The sequence below is a fragment of the Atta colombica genome, unplaced genomic scaffold, assembly GCF_001594045.1.
Source record: "Atta colombica isolate Treedump-2 unplaced genomic scaffold, Acol1.0 scaffold114, whole genome shotgun sequence".
Lineage (NCBI taxonomy): Eukaryota > Metazoa > Arthropoda > Insecta > Hymenoptera > Formicidae > Atta > Atta colombica.
In genome coordinates, this window is record NW_017259200.1 from 129,945 (window position 1) to 145,898 (window position 15,954).

Consider the following 15,954-nt stretch of genomic DNA (forward strand, 5'->3'; position numbering starts at 1 on the left):
AGTGACTGCTATGCTATGCAAACAAATCAACATCAAATTTATGTATGTACGTACTATATGTATGTACACGCGAGAATACAAATGCTTTCTTATCCGAAGTTGTATCCCCATGTGTATGAAAGGAAAACAACAATGTCATTTATATAAGCCAACAATCAATAAAAAGAAACAAACTGAATATCTATCTTCTGAAAAAAGGACTATCGCGTTTCGGATGATATCGAATTGGCCATGGAAATAAGTTTAATAGTTTAACAAGGTATACCTGAAATAATATATAATAGTTTAACAAGGTATACCTGAAATAATTTCTATAAACAACCATCATGACGACCGATGACATATCGACTCATGACATTGTACAAATTCTTGAAAAGAATGTGAGTTAATATATAAACATCAAAACACACGAATACGTTTCATTTTTAAGTGTTTCAAAATTATATGCAGTCAAACGAATTTTACACATATGATGGATACATTTTTTTTATACAGGTGAACATTCTCAAGTCAGAAGGTCACGGTCCAGACGTAACTCTTGAATTTCATGACAAATTCGAATTGTTTCGTAAACTGTTGTGCAATCTGACAGATAAACTCCAGTCGTTATTATATTTATCTGAGAACTACACCTCCACGAGCGATTTTAAGCAATTTATAAACAGGATTGTTGGTTCATGGAACTCTATTAATAAGCAGGTAAAGCTTCTATATTTTATATTTATGGATTTCTTGTATAAATATTTACAGGATTGATGCATAAATTATATAGGTCTGTGAAAAATGTTCCAAGATACAAGTGGGTAGTCGTACGCTATCGGGAATACCATTAGCATTGCTCCTTGAAAAGATAAAAAGAGAGAAATCTTTAACAAGGGAATTGTTGCACATCCATGAAACCAAATACAGTCGTGAATATCTCGCGAAGTGTTATGTTTTGTTAAATGAAACTGAAGATTTATTATGTAATCTCGAAAAATCTGATGATAAGGCACGTATCTACTGTTTTTAACATTTAATATATCATTATATAAGAAAAGTGTACAGGCAAAATGTGTACAAGCTTATAAAACCTTCTATAAGCAAATATTAGTAATCCTTTTTGATTTGCAGTTACGACAATATATAGCTATATTGAAGTTGAATCCATTCCTTGTTAAATTAGAATCTGATGTAGACACATATGTCTCAAATATTAACATATCACCAATCGATAAATCTAAATGTCCAAAACTGGATGTTTTTCCAATTGTCGCAAAACTTCTCACCGGTGAGTTACTTGACGATGAACCTATAGATCCGTGTTGCGTTTTAGCAGATAATGTACCTAGGAAACCAGTTTTCATTATTAAAATAAAACACAAAATGGATCCAACAATGATACTCGAGGAAACAATATAAATGTACGAAGTTACACGTTATAATGGAAGAGAATAATATAATGTTATATAAACAATATATATAATAAATGTATTTCAATAATTTATATTTGGCAACATATTATAAACATTAATTAAACAAATCAAATCTCAAGGAAAGAGCTTGATCTCTTGCTCGGGTACTAGACAATATGTGGATTATCCATAATATATGTATAGTACATTGTACATATTTATTTTGGTATCTTAAAAATACTACATACTGCCCACAAATGCGATCATCATTCTTGATAGTTGAAGACTAGATTTAAAAGATACCCTCAAGATCAGGAATAGAACAAGATGGGGCCAATCTTAATATAAGATCTTTGTGATGTAAAAATTCTGGCGGAAGAAGTTGTTTCTTTCTCTATAAGATAGAAGTAAACAAAATAGTATTCCTGTAGTATACAAAATGAAACGAGAAGATACATTGCTGTTACAACTAACCAGTGGCTGCGCAACAGTGTGTGCAACGTTGGTAGCGATGGGCGCCCATCCTTTTGTATTCAAGCATTTGTAACATGACTTAGGTTCGCCCAGACATGTTAAATGATATCCATGACCACAGCCAAATACCACCACGTGATCAGAACAATGCGACAATGGCTGTCTGCACACAGGGCAAGTTAGAGAAACGTTGCCGCATGCTCTACCAGCATCCCTGAATGACAGAAAAATCGTTGCATATATAATTGATGATATATATATATATATAATATATATATAATTATATAACATTTCAACAAAAGTCTGTTTCACGATGAACCTCTTTGATTTTACATGCTTTCATCACTCAATTTAGAAATGAAATCTTCCCTTGCGCTTTATTATTATCAAGAAAATGAAGTTCATCGTGAAGCTTTGCGGACTTCCGCACTTTATTAAAGCTCCGATTCACTCATCACTACTACACTGAAAAAAAATATAGTCAATTTTAATAAATATTTAGTTGAATACTATCTAACTAAATGTTTATTAAATATAAAGATATATTTATTTGATACAAGAAATGTTAATTTGATTTTAACAATCTTTTTTTTTATTGAACAAATATTTACTTACTATAAGTAATGTTTAGTTAGCAGTATTGAACTAAATATTTATTAAAATTAATTATATTTTTTTCTCAATGTACTCAGATTATGTCGGAAGCAAGAAAATACACAATCAAAATTTTTGCACAATATATTAATATGAAAATATGTTTCAACATTTAAAGTGATAGAAACAATTCGTAAGACACCGAAAACTTTCTTTTTGTTTCATTAATTAATAATATAGTTATATATCTAGAAATTAATTATGCATGTGTATACAGGAAAATAATGATAAATCTTTTGCAGGAACAGAATGGACTAAAACTGAAAAGAAAAGTCCTCTACCATTTTGCAATTTTTGCAATAGTTAATAAAATATTAATTGCTAAAAATTGCCGTAAATTGGTCTTCAATAATTTTGTACTCAAATACTATCAATTTTACAGAAAAACTACAAGAGACAAAAATTATTTATTATCTTCTCGTAGAGCTCTAAGAATTTTTTTAGAATTTTTTAATACCGTATTTTTTCATGTTGATAAAAATGAGAAAATGCAGTATTAAAAAGTTGATAAAAAATTCTAAAAAAATTCGTAGAGTTCTATGAGAAAAAAATAAATAATTTTTGTCTCTTGTAGTTTTTCTGTAAAATTGATAGTATTTGAGTAAAAAAATTATTGAAGATCAATTTTCGGCAACTTTTAGCAATTAATATCTTGTTAACCATTGCGTGATAGAAGACCAATGATAGAAGACTTTTCTTCTCAGTTTTCTTCTCAGTCCATTCTGCCCCTATGCGAAAGATTTATCATTATTTTCCAAACTCTATATATATGTGTTGTGTGTGTGTGTTTGTGTGTGTGTATAAAATCAAAAATTAAATAAGTTATGTTCCGCAGTTATGACAAACTATCTCAAATTAATAATATATAAATAAGTTAATAATATAAAAATAAGTATGATTTTTAATTTCTCCAAACAAGAAGATGGTTTCCAATAAATTATTCCATTAATTACAAGTATTGTTTTATTGAAAAATGTTTTTATTCAAATTTGCAAAAAATTTTTATTCTGTATTTTCTCGCTTTTGATAATCTGAGATAAATAAACACAAGTCTAAGAATGAATATATCTCGCATGTCATCAGAATTTCCAGGATACCTCAAGGATGTTTCTAGAGCCTTATGAAGCTCCAAACTCACTAATCGAGCGGTAGTTTCAACCAGTGTTTGCTCATATCGCGATTGAGTGAGGACTCCGGACAGCAGTTGTCGTATGTCACCCATCGTTCCGCTCGTTGCTGACGGATTTCTCAGGATCTGCTCCAATATGTTCGACAAAATCGATGTACCGCTCAGAGATTCTAGAATTAATCTCAATAATTTGCCGTTCAATATATCCACTTTCTGCCTGTTATTCTCTGAATGCGATCGAAACATAACTTCCACTAGGGGCATCCAGTCGAGATTTCCCGCAGATCTCCGACATATCCCCGCGAGTTGAATGGCGGCGTGCACCGTTTCGCTTTCCGAAGCTTTATCTTGCCGGTACATCTCCAGCCGATCCTCAAACTCTTTCAACAAAAGATCAAACGCTTCCTGGTAATTACCAAGCTTCTCTAGCATAACCGCTTCTGCATCTTTACAATTCCATTTCTGGACAATCTTTAACGCCTCATCCAACCTGCACCCATGTGGTCCGTGCAAATGAGCAACTACGCGTGCTGGCTCCAATTCGCATATTAATGCTAAATACCTCTCGAAGTGTTCAGTTGTTAATTCCAAAGAAACATCCTCCTCCTTATACTGCGCGATTTGATACAATGCTCCAAACAGCTTATATTCTAAGCTTAAATTATCGGTAAGCCTCTGTAGTATTGCATCAATCTTGTTCTGTAATCGTGTTGCAACAATCGTAGCAAACTGATTAGCATTGATCGTCAGAAGAGTTAAAGTGTGAACCGATATAACTTGATCTAACGAAGCAACCGGTAGATGCTCGAGCCAAGGCCACACATCATGATGCCTTAATGGCTCCAAGATCATGCACTCGCATACTGCTATCCAATCTTCTCGTGCACTGTACAGTAATTCCACGACTCTTATACTACAACACAAATACGATAATGTATCACGTGCGCGCGCGCGCGCGCGCGCGCGCGTGTGTGTGTGTGTGTGTGTGTGTGTGTGTGTGTAGATTCTTGACATAATTTTGAAATGAAGTTTAATAAATCAAAATATCGAGGCTATAGTTAATAGTTTTTAAATTAATAACGACTAAAATTCATTAATTACAAAGCTGACATTTCGCACGCTCAGGCATAATGATATGACAAGTAATGAGGGCCCTCTCAGCAACTTCGAGATTATCATACACAAATATGCATTGATATTTTTATTAAAAAATTATTCTTGCTTCTATACGAAATTTGTTTGTATATTATGTAAACTGACTTAATTAATATCAAAGTATATAACAAAATATCAATTTGATAGCTAGATATTACACTATCAAAATAAATTCATAACCGTGTTCGTGTGCTTTGTATGCACGGTATTATTATATTATCCACAGAAATATTTTTGTAATAAGTAAAACTATTTTTAACATAAAAAGAATCAAATATTTTGATAAAACAATATTTAAACATGTACATATTATATATAAAATACCAATTTAACTAACATTAATGTACTTAAATCAAATGACTATATATACGTTTCTGAATAATTATCCTAGATGATGTTAAGATGTTGAAAAAATATAAAAAATGATATAAATTACAAAACATGTATGTGTGTCATTAAATTTCATAGACAGTAAATCGAGATGTACATAATTCTTATAATTAAAATATATATGATTTTATAAACAATCATGAAATATTTTGTACTCTTTGTAAAATTTTATTTACAACGTTTTTAACGTCGCACACAATACATACAACAAACCAAATTATAAATCGAGATCGATAAAGCATCCTATACGATCATGCTAAATCTCTAATAATATTTTCTAATAATAAAATGTACCGTTCTCTATTTAATTCTTTTTATGTTAAAAATAGTTAATCTATTTCTTACAAAAATATTTACCGTGCATACAAAGCATACGGACAATGAATCTCTTTTGATATATATCATAATATCGCTATTGATATTTTGTTATATATTTCAATATTAATTATGCATATATAATGTACAAACAGATTCTGTATAGAAGCAAGAATAATTTCTTAATAAAAATATTATTGCAAAAAATAATTTATATGATAATCTTGAGGTTACTGAGAGAGCCATCGTGACATACTATCACCATGTATTATATCATTTGTTATATCATCATGCCCGAACGTGCGAAATTGCAGCTCCATGATTGGTGAACTTTAATTGCTATTAATTTAAAATCTATTAATCTCGACGTTTTAGTATTAGACCTTTCATCTCAAAATTATTTTAAGAATCTACAATTAGCAGGTAATGCGTTAGGTGTGAAACATTATATATAACCAATAAAAAGCATAGAGATTAATAAATCAATTAAAAATACTTACAAACTTGCTCTATTTGCTAAATTTAATAAATTATTATCAGAAATATTGCACAGCTTTTTAGAATGCAACAATCCCAACACAGCATTTTCTCTCTCAGTCTTAAAGTCCTTCGACAATTCCATGTGCACGTCAATACATAATATATCTATCATTTTATTCAATGTGTTATACTCTAACATAACAGTGCTTTCACATACTTCATTTGCCACGAATATAAGAACCATAAATTGTTGCTCCAGTGTGATGTAATCAATATTTTTCGGAGTAAGCGGCGTATTCGACATAACAATGCTTAATAAGATGTCTATGAGTCTTTGTCGGTGTCGGAGACCCATTTCGGAGGTAAATTCTGGTTCCTGAAAGGCGATGGTAATAACATCGAGAAAGCCTTTCGCATCGAATTGCAGTAACGTTCTCAAATATGGATATTGTCTTTCCATATCATTTGCCAAACTAGAATGTTGAGATAACAGAGCTCTCAATATGTCTGCTTTCGCTTTCTGTGGCATGCCTTCAGGGAGCTCATCCTTGGGAAATCCACGACCAGCGAGACAGCAGCTAGTATAAACTAGAATGGCATTGCCGAGTTTTATACAGTCTCGGGAAAGGGCGACTAATGGATCTTGTAATAAATTCTGAAGTGCTGGTACTAATTGATGAATAGGTGCTGTAAAATCGCCCAACGCTGTTGTTTGAAGATAAATCAGCGCTTCCCAAAGTCCTCGTTGACGACAAATTGTCGTTACCTATGGACAAAAATACATTCTAAAATCATAAAATGACGTTGCAAATAAATGTCTATTTTTCATTGCTTGCTAATATTGAGACTTACTTGATGAATATCTAGACAATCCACATTGAGTAAAACTATAATCGCTTCCAGTGAATCTACTTTATCTTCTTGATCATAAAGAGTGACCAATTGCTGGGCAATCAATGGCGGCAATCTCGATTGAAGACTTCCATCTAGCAGAGGAGCTTCGAGAGCGTGCAAATAACTAGTTTTCAGCCCTTCCGACTCAAAGACTATATCCCACAACTTTTCGAACAGCAGATCTAGGTTTTCCAGTTGAATGCAGTAATCAACGCAAGTGAGCACTATCGTGTCGTAACCTGTATTTTCGTCTATCAAACATTGATTTAATTCGTCCATATATTGCACCAATACTTCACAAACTTTATCGCGTGCTATTTGCTTGCGACGCTGTTTAGAACCTCGCAGACCGATAACCGCCTTGCCTTTGTCTTGATAAAAAGAAAAACCCAATGCTAACGCTTCGGGAAAACGTTTCTGAAATGCAAAACATTTTTTAATGTAAATATTCAATTAAGCCTCAGCGAATTAAAATTTAAACTTGTGTCAATGAACTAGACACTAAATTATATATAGTATAATTATATATAGTATATATAGTATATACAGCCTAAATTATATGCTTAATAAATTATAATGTATTTTGGAAGAGAATTAAAGTGACTCCAAATGACATATTATGTACACCAACTTTACATTTGCTAAATATCTATATTCATATTATAGAAAAATAAAGAGAATCATACAAGGCCATTTAAAATATACATAAACGACCGAAATAATTATGACCAAGAGACATTGTAATGATTTTTACCCATAGCGACAAGTATAGGAAGTAGGTAAAAACTTTTGTTTCACATAAAACACAAAAACAATATTTTTAAGCCCGGTCATGGTCGCCTTGAAGGGGAGGTGAGTTTTTCAAAATGTTGCAGATTTTGATTTTTTTTACTGAAAGCGTAAAAGTTAAATGTTGTTGCAACCGACAGTTAATACCCTTCGACCAAGACAGGTCGACTCCCATACCCCTCAGAAGGGTATAAAAGATCGCTATACTGGATCAAAGTGGTAAATTTTTTTGAAAAAAAATCGATAGCGACACGGTTGAATTTTTATCTACTATTTAATTTTAATATCTATTGTCGAGAAATATAATTGCCATTCTTTGGATGGAAGGCAGCCATACTTATTCGAAAACGTATTAATTATACATTATAATTTTACATGGAATAAGAAAATTGTATGTGTTCGGGTAGGTACGGCAGCCTTCGTGATCATCTAAAAGATGGGAATCATATTTCTCGACATCGTTGGTATAGCACACCGACTGCTAGATTTATAAACGAGGAATCCTGAATTTAAATCTCGATAGAATCTGTTAATTTTTCCGCCAGTTCTTACAATATGAATAATTATGTAGATACGCATGCGTGTGTGCGTGCGCAGAAAGAGGAGTGAAGGGAGAGAGGGAGGGAGGAGGGAGGGAGGGAGGGAGGGAAGGAGAGAGAGAGAGAGAGAGAGAGAGAGAGAGAGAGAGAGAGAGAGAGAGAGAAAGAGCGTGCAAGCATATACAGCGCGTGTGTAATATCTATTAATGTGATGTACACTAATCATGTTGTCTGGAATCACCCTTACATTAATACAATATCCAAATACTTTGGATTTGTGAAGTTAACACGACATTCTATTAATATAAAAAAAATAATGACAAACAAATAATGAAAACAGTTCCAACACTTTTCATAATGCTACAGTTCTATATAAAAAAGTTTCACATTTTTTTATATTAAAAAACTAAATATAATATGGCGTGCTAACTTCGCAAAATATAACTTCGCGAAGCATAACACTTTTCCTCTAAAGTACAAGAAAATGATAAATATTATCATAATTCCTGTTAGTTCTACTAAAGATCTACTAATACATGCACTTTAAAAACAAAATTCCAACAATTACCTATTTTTATACATTTTCAATGTAGAAGACAACATGACACTTGGAGAAAGTGTCGTGCCGATTGCTTATAGCAGTTTTAGCGAGAATTTTCGTTAAATCTAGCACAGTTCTATATTCTACAATTATTTTTAAACCGAATTCCAGCCACAAAAAATGTTTAATTTTTTAATATCTGGATCCAGTATGACATTTATTAAAAATATATAGCGATCGTAGCCGGAACTCTGCTAGATCTAACAACTCTCGTTTGAAACTGTAATAATTGATCAACACAGTAGTATGGTTATCACTCACAGTAATTACTTACAATAATTAAACTTAGAATGTTTCCCCTTGACAATCGGAATTCCGAAAAACGGAATCTCAGAAAAGTAATACGACTAATCAGAATTCGTTTGTATAACTAAACTTAAATGATTCTGCTTGATCGTACTTTTCGTGATCGTGACTTTTCAACCGTTGTTGTTCAACCGTTAAGCTCTTTGCTTCCGTGTTTCAAATAACTCCAAATTGCCTTTGTACTAAATGGCGAATGGCACATTGTAATTTCATTCTTCTTTTTTTTTGTATTTTTATTTATTAGAGACAACCATTATTGCGATGACTGGTTATTACATATATGATTATATTATAAGTTTTCATTTTAATATTCACTGAAGATGAGTTAATAAGCTAAAACGTTTGTATTAGTATAATTCTCTTTCGAAATACATTATAATTTAATAAATACATTATAATTAAGCATTAACTTCGTGTTTGACTTTTTTGCACAAGTTTATATCTTAAATAAATAAAATAAAATAAAATTGATCTCTCGAGATAACAAATAAATATAAATTATTGACAGGCGATTGAGAGCAAAAATTTGCTATTATTAGAGCGTTACAGATCTTATATATAGTTAGATGAAATCAATTTCGGCTCAGTTCGAATCATCCTCAGCGATGTCCAAATAAATTACACATTAGCAATTGTTCGCAATAATTAAAAGAATGCAGTCAAGAGAGCCTCTTGCAAACAATTACTAATGTATAATTTATTATTTGGACATCGCTGAAGATGGCCCGAACTGAGCCGAAACTTCCAATTTTATCTAACTACATGTAAAGTTTATAAAATACATTTGTTAACTATAATGCTCTAATAACTGCATCAAATTTTTGCTCTCAATTGCCTGTTAATTTATATTTATTTATAACATTTTGTTCTCATAATCAGATCCTTTTCATCGCTTTAAACTGACCTGTACGATCAAATGTTGCAATCTTTCAGTCCACGTTCTCATACATATCACATGTAAACTCTTTGTACCTAATAACAATAGCTGCGTACCAAAAACTATAACGGTGTTGTAGCATGCCCGTTCACCGGCTAACGCCATCGCCTACGTAAAATATATTACAAATGTAGTATTAAATACACTTCTTTGTGTTCTTGATATAGTCCTTTGTACCTTAGAAACATTTCCGCCAGTAGATAGTCCCTTAAAATGACTAGAAGCATAAGAAATACCAACGCGACTCATGTCTAATGTTTCCAAATTATCCTGCGCTCTTACGTCTAACAAATGCAACTTCTCTTGAGTATCCAATACCACAAGAGATCTCGGATTTAACCACCTCAAATTGCTTATCATGTACGGTAGTGTCATCCTTCGAAGAGGAGACAATTTTACCCGCGTACCAATTTCGGTGTACACCTTATCGACAGATAATATATATATTCTTTAATATTCTCAAAAGAAAACAATCAATATAATGCAATTATATACATGGAGAAGAAGTTCTTTATAACCCTATGTGGAAACAAATAAAGATTATATATAATGCAATTAAATAAAAATACTTGATAAAAATACACCACGTTGTCCCTCGCGAGAGCCAATACTGGATCGATCACGCGGGAACCATCAGCCGTTTGTATGACAACTAATTGCCAAGATAGTTGTGGTGGTGCTATCGCGGCACCGGTCAATGGGTGACTCAATACAACGCGCATTCGCGGTCTTATGCAGACTATAATTACCTACGCGGAATAAAATCAACATTAATAAATTACACATCTAACTGATATTTTTTAATCTATTATGAAGCACAACCTTCGACAATGTTGCCATTGCTACTAATGTATAATTTTTTAGTGGATGCGATGGCAAATTATTCAACAGCAGGGGTTCTAGAGTGCACACTTCTCCCTTGGAACCACTAAATAAACATCTACTATCGCATCCTCGTATACCTATCACTCTAGTGAAATTCAGCTCGAATACGGAGCCTCCACTGTCACTGCACAAAGCTATTTTTGGCGAATCTGTAAACTAAAGTGACTAGTTTAAAACTATCTCGATTGAACAAATAAATTCACGATATAATAACAATGATAAATTGGGCAAAACTCCTATTTAAAGAGACCTTTTCTAATCACCTTGACATATGTTATCAAGGACCTTGAATAACATCAAAAAGTTTTAACTGTCGCTCATCGTTTGTTAAAGTCATTGACAATCAAAGTTAATTTTCTCTCATATTTTGAACAATAATATAATTTTTGCATGAAAAATTAGAAATCCATATGGAACCTCACTTTGCATGGAAAACGTACATGTAGATGTAATGAATTCTGTTTTATGAGAAAAGAAATTCGGTTATCAAAAAAACTAGATACATAAATTTGGATTGAATTTTGCTTTATGTGGAAAGCTATAAACTCAAATAGAACCTTGTTTTATTATATGTTTTATTATATATATATGGTTACAATTTTTCACGTAAAAGGAGATTTAACTCAAACCTATTTTTTTTATAGTAAATCTTATTGAAGCGAAACTCATTGCATGCATTTTCTACGCGAATCGAGACTTCAGGATGGATTTAGAATTTTCCATTGAGAACGTGGAAAGCGAGTTAAACACATCTTTATATTGTCAAATTCTTTTGTCAACAACATCAAAAGTCAAAATCAAAAGTGATAGACTTCCAGAGGTGGATTCCCTAAACAGAAGGCATTAACTTTAAAATTAATAATGATGTTTAGAATAGTAAAAATTTTCGTAATTTAAAGTAAAATGATCAAATCAGTAAATAATTATTCTCATATCAATAAATAATAATATTTTCATAAAATATAAGTTTGTCCAATGATAAAATCGATCGATAGTCATTGTTCAGATAAAAGATATTCCATAAAAATTTTAATTAGATATTCAAAATGTTATAGATGTATCAGGAATTGCGATATGAAAGAATGATGATTTTGTGAACTTTTATATTAAAGAAAAAAATATTTAAAATATTCAGTTGCATACTAATTAGATATAAACTTATGTATACATGCAACTAATATCGATTCGTTAAGGACACTATTATAATTTAAGAATCACACTATGATTAATTTCTTTAAAGCTTAAACTCCTTCATATTACAATAATACATTTATATATATATTAATTTCACATGTAAGAGAATTGAAATTGTACCTTAACATGCAACACAGCGGTGTCTAGAGGGTGTACATCAGTGAGAATCCTTAAAACTTTCCCATTATTGCTATCCAACATCAAAATATGTCCTCTAACGAAACCAGCTAACACTCTGCTACCATCGTAGTTGAAGCAAAGAGCAGAAACGGAACCTTGATGTCTCGTTTCCTGATCGCACCATCGCAATGTTTGCGAAGAATCAAAGCCCAGTATTAAACCATGACTGGTACCGATTATTAGCATATTCCCTCCAGCTGCGACTGCACTAGCCAAACCAGCATTGACTCTCTCCTGTGTAATCATATAGATATTTAATAATGATGACTATTCCAGGCTTGATTACTATACATACGGCATGTAACAATTGTTAAAAAATTTGTAACTTGAAGGAACATGACTTCTTATATCTCCTATATAATGTATGGAATAATTGCTCACATTAGCCGATATAATTTGTGATGTTATTCCTTTGAGTATGACATGCCTTAAGATAACACCCGAATATGATTTATGAGCAGTCTTAGAGGATTTATTTAATGAATTCAGCGACAAGTGACTGCCAATGCTAGTAGTCTCGCTGCTGCCAAGTTTTTCTCCTAATGATAAACCAATATCGTCCTCCGTTTCCGATAGTGACTCATAATCAGGCTCCATCAAAATACTTTCTAAGGTGGGTAATTCTTCCACGATTGGTATGGCATATTCCGTGTTATCTAACTAGAAGGAAGAATATAGCATGTGAGAGAATATCGTTATTAAAACACAATGTCAGTAGATTATAATTAAACGATATAAGAGCAGGCGAAAAAGATGAATTAAAAAAACAAGCGGCAAATAGCATAGCACGATTTGCTCGACAACGATCGTATTATACATACGTTAGATGTTTTATGAATTTTTAAGTGTTTTACAATATCATTGTACGAGCGCAATTAAGAATATAAATATACCTCCTCGATATCTAAATTAATAGCTTCCGTAACAAGACATTCGTCACTGTCCGGTACAAATTCATTCTCGGCCATCTTATATTATGTTATGTTATCGTAGTCCCGGTAAGAACGGCTGATCTACATATATGTATATTTGACAATTATTTGACACATTTGTTTTCATTCTACGTGTGATGTCACAACCGTACGTTTATAAACACATAGCAGAGAGAAACCTGAGAGAGAATATGCCGGTCCAAAATCTGTAACCTGTAACTAAATCTCTAGATCATACCAAAGTAGCGCATTCCTTTCATTTAAGTCGAAATGCCGACAGTCTTCCTATTGGCTATTTCGACCGTCATTTCGATTTAATTGTCTGTAGTCCAATAAGCGCTTAGTATTAATAGTATAGGGTATGATTAGTAGGTCCAAAATGGAGGACCTTTGCGCTACTTTGGTATCTACAGCTTTACCTGTAACCGCAAAATGTTGCCCCACAAAGTGGATAAGTAGTAAACTACATAGCTCTGATGGTAATACGTCCACTTTTCTGAGAGTAACACGTCCACTTTTCAACTCCAGATGATAAATCGATACTTGGTTCATACTACGATACTTAGTAATCATGTTACATTCACAAATTATGCATCAGAAATTATTCATCTCTGCAATCTTACATGAGCGTGACATTTATTTCGCTTAAAAGTATTAACATTAAGGAAATATTATATTTGTATAAATTATTATATTTATATTTTAAATAAGTTATATATACATATGAATTAAGTTGTATTTTAAGCATTATATTTTTATTAAACACATTTTTATTTACTTTATTTGTTATTATTTTCATATTACAATACTAAAATTCGAAAAACATATAATGACAAAATTAATCTAAACTTTTTTTGTATAAGTACTTTAAATATTTAAAATGCCATTGTAAGTTTCATTGCGACTTCCTCATCTTTCGAGGCAAACCACTCATCAAGCCATTTTCGGACGTCTTTGTAAGAATCGAAGCGCCGCTCAGCGAGCGCGTAGCCCATTGATGAAAACAGGTCAGAAGGTGCCAAGTCTGGTGAGTAAGCGGGAGGGGTAGCACTTCCCAATTGAGTGTCTCCAAGTAGTTTTGGACCATTGTTGACATGTGCGATGGTGTGTTGTCGTGGAGGAAAATCAGCTTGTTATAGCTTTTCCGATGCGGCCTTTTTTCATGCAGAGCATGATGCAATTTGATCAGTTGTTGATGATAGCGGTGAGCATTAACAATTTCACCAGGTTTTAACAGCTCGTAGTAAATGACACCCTCCTGATCCCACCAAACGCACAGCATCGTCTTCCGTCCGAAGCGATTTGGTCTTGAGGAAGATGTTGATGGTTGGGCAGGATCAACCCAAGATTTCTTGCGTTTAGGATTCTGAAAATAGATCCACTTTTCATCGCCTGTCACAATCCGATGCAGGAACGACTTTCTTTTTTGTCTGGCAAGCAGAATTTGGCATGTATTTTGGCGTCGCTCCATCTGCCTATCGTTCAGTTCATGCGACACCCATTTTCCGATCTTTTGAACCTTCCCCATGGCATGTAGCCGCATGGAAATGGCTGCTTGAGAAACACCCAATTGCTCGGCAAGCATTTTTTGCGATTGGGTATCGTCCTCATCCAAAAGAGCCTGCAATTGACAGTCCTCAACCTTCCTGGGCCGATTTTCACGCTTCTTGTCACTCAGGTCAAAATTGTCGTCATTGAACCGGCGAAACTAATCTCTGCATGTTGTTTCCGATAAAGCATTGTCGCCTCCACAAGCATTCGATGCGATTCGGCAGCCGATTTCTTCAAATTGAAACAGAAAAGCAAAGCTTCCCGCATATACTTTTTTTTTAGCAAAAAAACTAGACATAATTAATTACGAAAGAAAAAATGTATGTTGTTGTATGAAATTGCTGATGATGTGCACTGGTTAATGTTGACAGATGTCAAACACAAAAAAAAGTGTGTTATGTGCCCAGGATAGCTTTGTACGCTCACTAATGCCACCTATGAGCAAACAGCGGATTTAAGCTTATACATCTAATAAATAAAAAATTTATTGATCTATTATTTGACAGCCATTTCATTAGTTAAGTTTTATATTTTAAATATGAAATCAAAAGATTGTATAATCTCGAGTTTGGATACAATCAATGCATCACTATTGGATAACATGATAAGGAATTAAATTGCTGAAATCGATTTATCGAAATATTAATTATGTGATCAATGATGTATTTATGCCCAATGTGCACGCAGGAATAAACCCCCCAAACTTTATTGATAAATTTCATATCATCATTTTGTAATCGATTTCAATTGATTCGGAATGGCTTCGAATTGAAAAGAATCAATTAACTTAATTCATGATTAATTTATCAAGGGATTATATTATTAATGTAAATAATATTTAATGTAAATAATGTATTTAATGTAAGTAATGTAATAAGTTAATGTAAATAATATTTGTGATTTATAATATTTGCTCGACAACACACATGCATGCTTTATCCTTGAGAATAAATTTATCATTCAGAATTAATACTACATTGAAATATTTTATGGTTTTATCATAAAATTTATAAAAAATTGCTTTTGGAAAGCACATATCATTAGAAATGCGATTTGTAAAAAAATTAAAGTTAATGAGATATATATAGAAAATAGTTTTTATTTTAGAGTCTTCGTAAGAAATTTATCCAAATACATTAAATTGCAATATTGCTG

The 15,954-nt window shown here is 32.4% G+C and overlaps 2 protein-coding genes across 2 annotated transcripts; one reads left to right on the plus strand and one right to left on the minus strand.

Moving 5' to 3' along the window:
• The first annotated feature begins 306 nt into the window (after positions 1-306).
• LOC108694100 lies at positions 307-1,401 on the plus strand. The gene is made up of 4 exons (XM_018203393.1): positions 307-380; positions 496-699; positions 773-991; positions 1,114-1,401. The coding sequence occupies exons 1-4, from the start codon at positions 327-329 to the stop codon at positions 1,399-1,401; spliced, it is 765 nt and encodes a 254-aa protein (XP_018058882.1). The 5' UTR covers positions 307-326.
• A 105-nt stretch (positions 1,402-1,506) lies between these two features.
• LOC108694101 (vacuolar protein sorting-associated protein 8 homolog) lies at positions 1,507-13,472 on the minus strand. The gene is made up of 12 exons (XM_018203394.1): positions 13,210-13,472; positions 12,698-12,976; positions 12,257-12,550; positions 10,880-11,098; positions 10,627-10,806; positions 10,235-10,480; positions 10,025-10,165; positions 6,844-7,302; positions 6,012-6,757; positions 3,620-4,564; positions 1,869-2,082; positions 1,507-1,788 (listed from the first exon to the last, which is right to left on the minus strand). The coding sequence occupies exons 1-12, from the start codon at positions 13,282-13,284 to the stop codon at positions 1,687-1,689; spliced, it is 3,900 nt and encodes a 1,299-aa protein (XP_018058883.1). The 5' UTR covers positions 13,285-13,472; the 3' UTR covers positions 1,507-1,686.
• Between the last annotated feature and the right edge of the window lie 2,482 nt (positions 13,473-15,954).

Coding starts and splice junctions, on each gene's coding strand:
- LOC108694100 (XM_018203393.1), top strand. CDS start 327: ATGACGACCGATGACATATCGACTCATGACATTGTACAAATTCTTGAA. Junction 381..495: donor TACAAATTCTTGAAAAGAAT/GTGAGTTAATAT, acceptor TTTTTTATACAG/GTGAACATTCTCAAGTCAGA. Junction 700..772: donor GGAACTCTATTAATAAGCAG/GTAAAGCTTCTA, acceptor TAAATTATATAG/GTCTGTGAAAAATGTTCCAA.
- LOC108694101 (XM_018203394.1), bottom strand. CDS start 13,284: ATGGCCGAGAATGAATTTGTACCGGACAGTGACGAATGTCTTGTTACG. Junction 11,099..12,256: donor CCGCTGTGTTGCATGTTAAG/GTACAATTTCAA, acceptor TAGTCACTTTAG/TTTACAGATTCGCCAAAAAT. Junction 10,807..10,879: donor CAATGGCAACATTGTCGAAG/GTTGTGCTTCAT, acceptor TATTCCGCGTAG/GTAATTATAGTCTGCATAAG.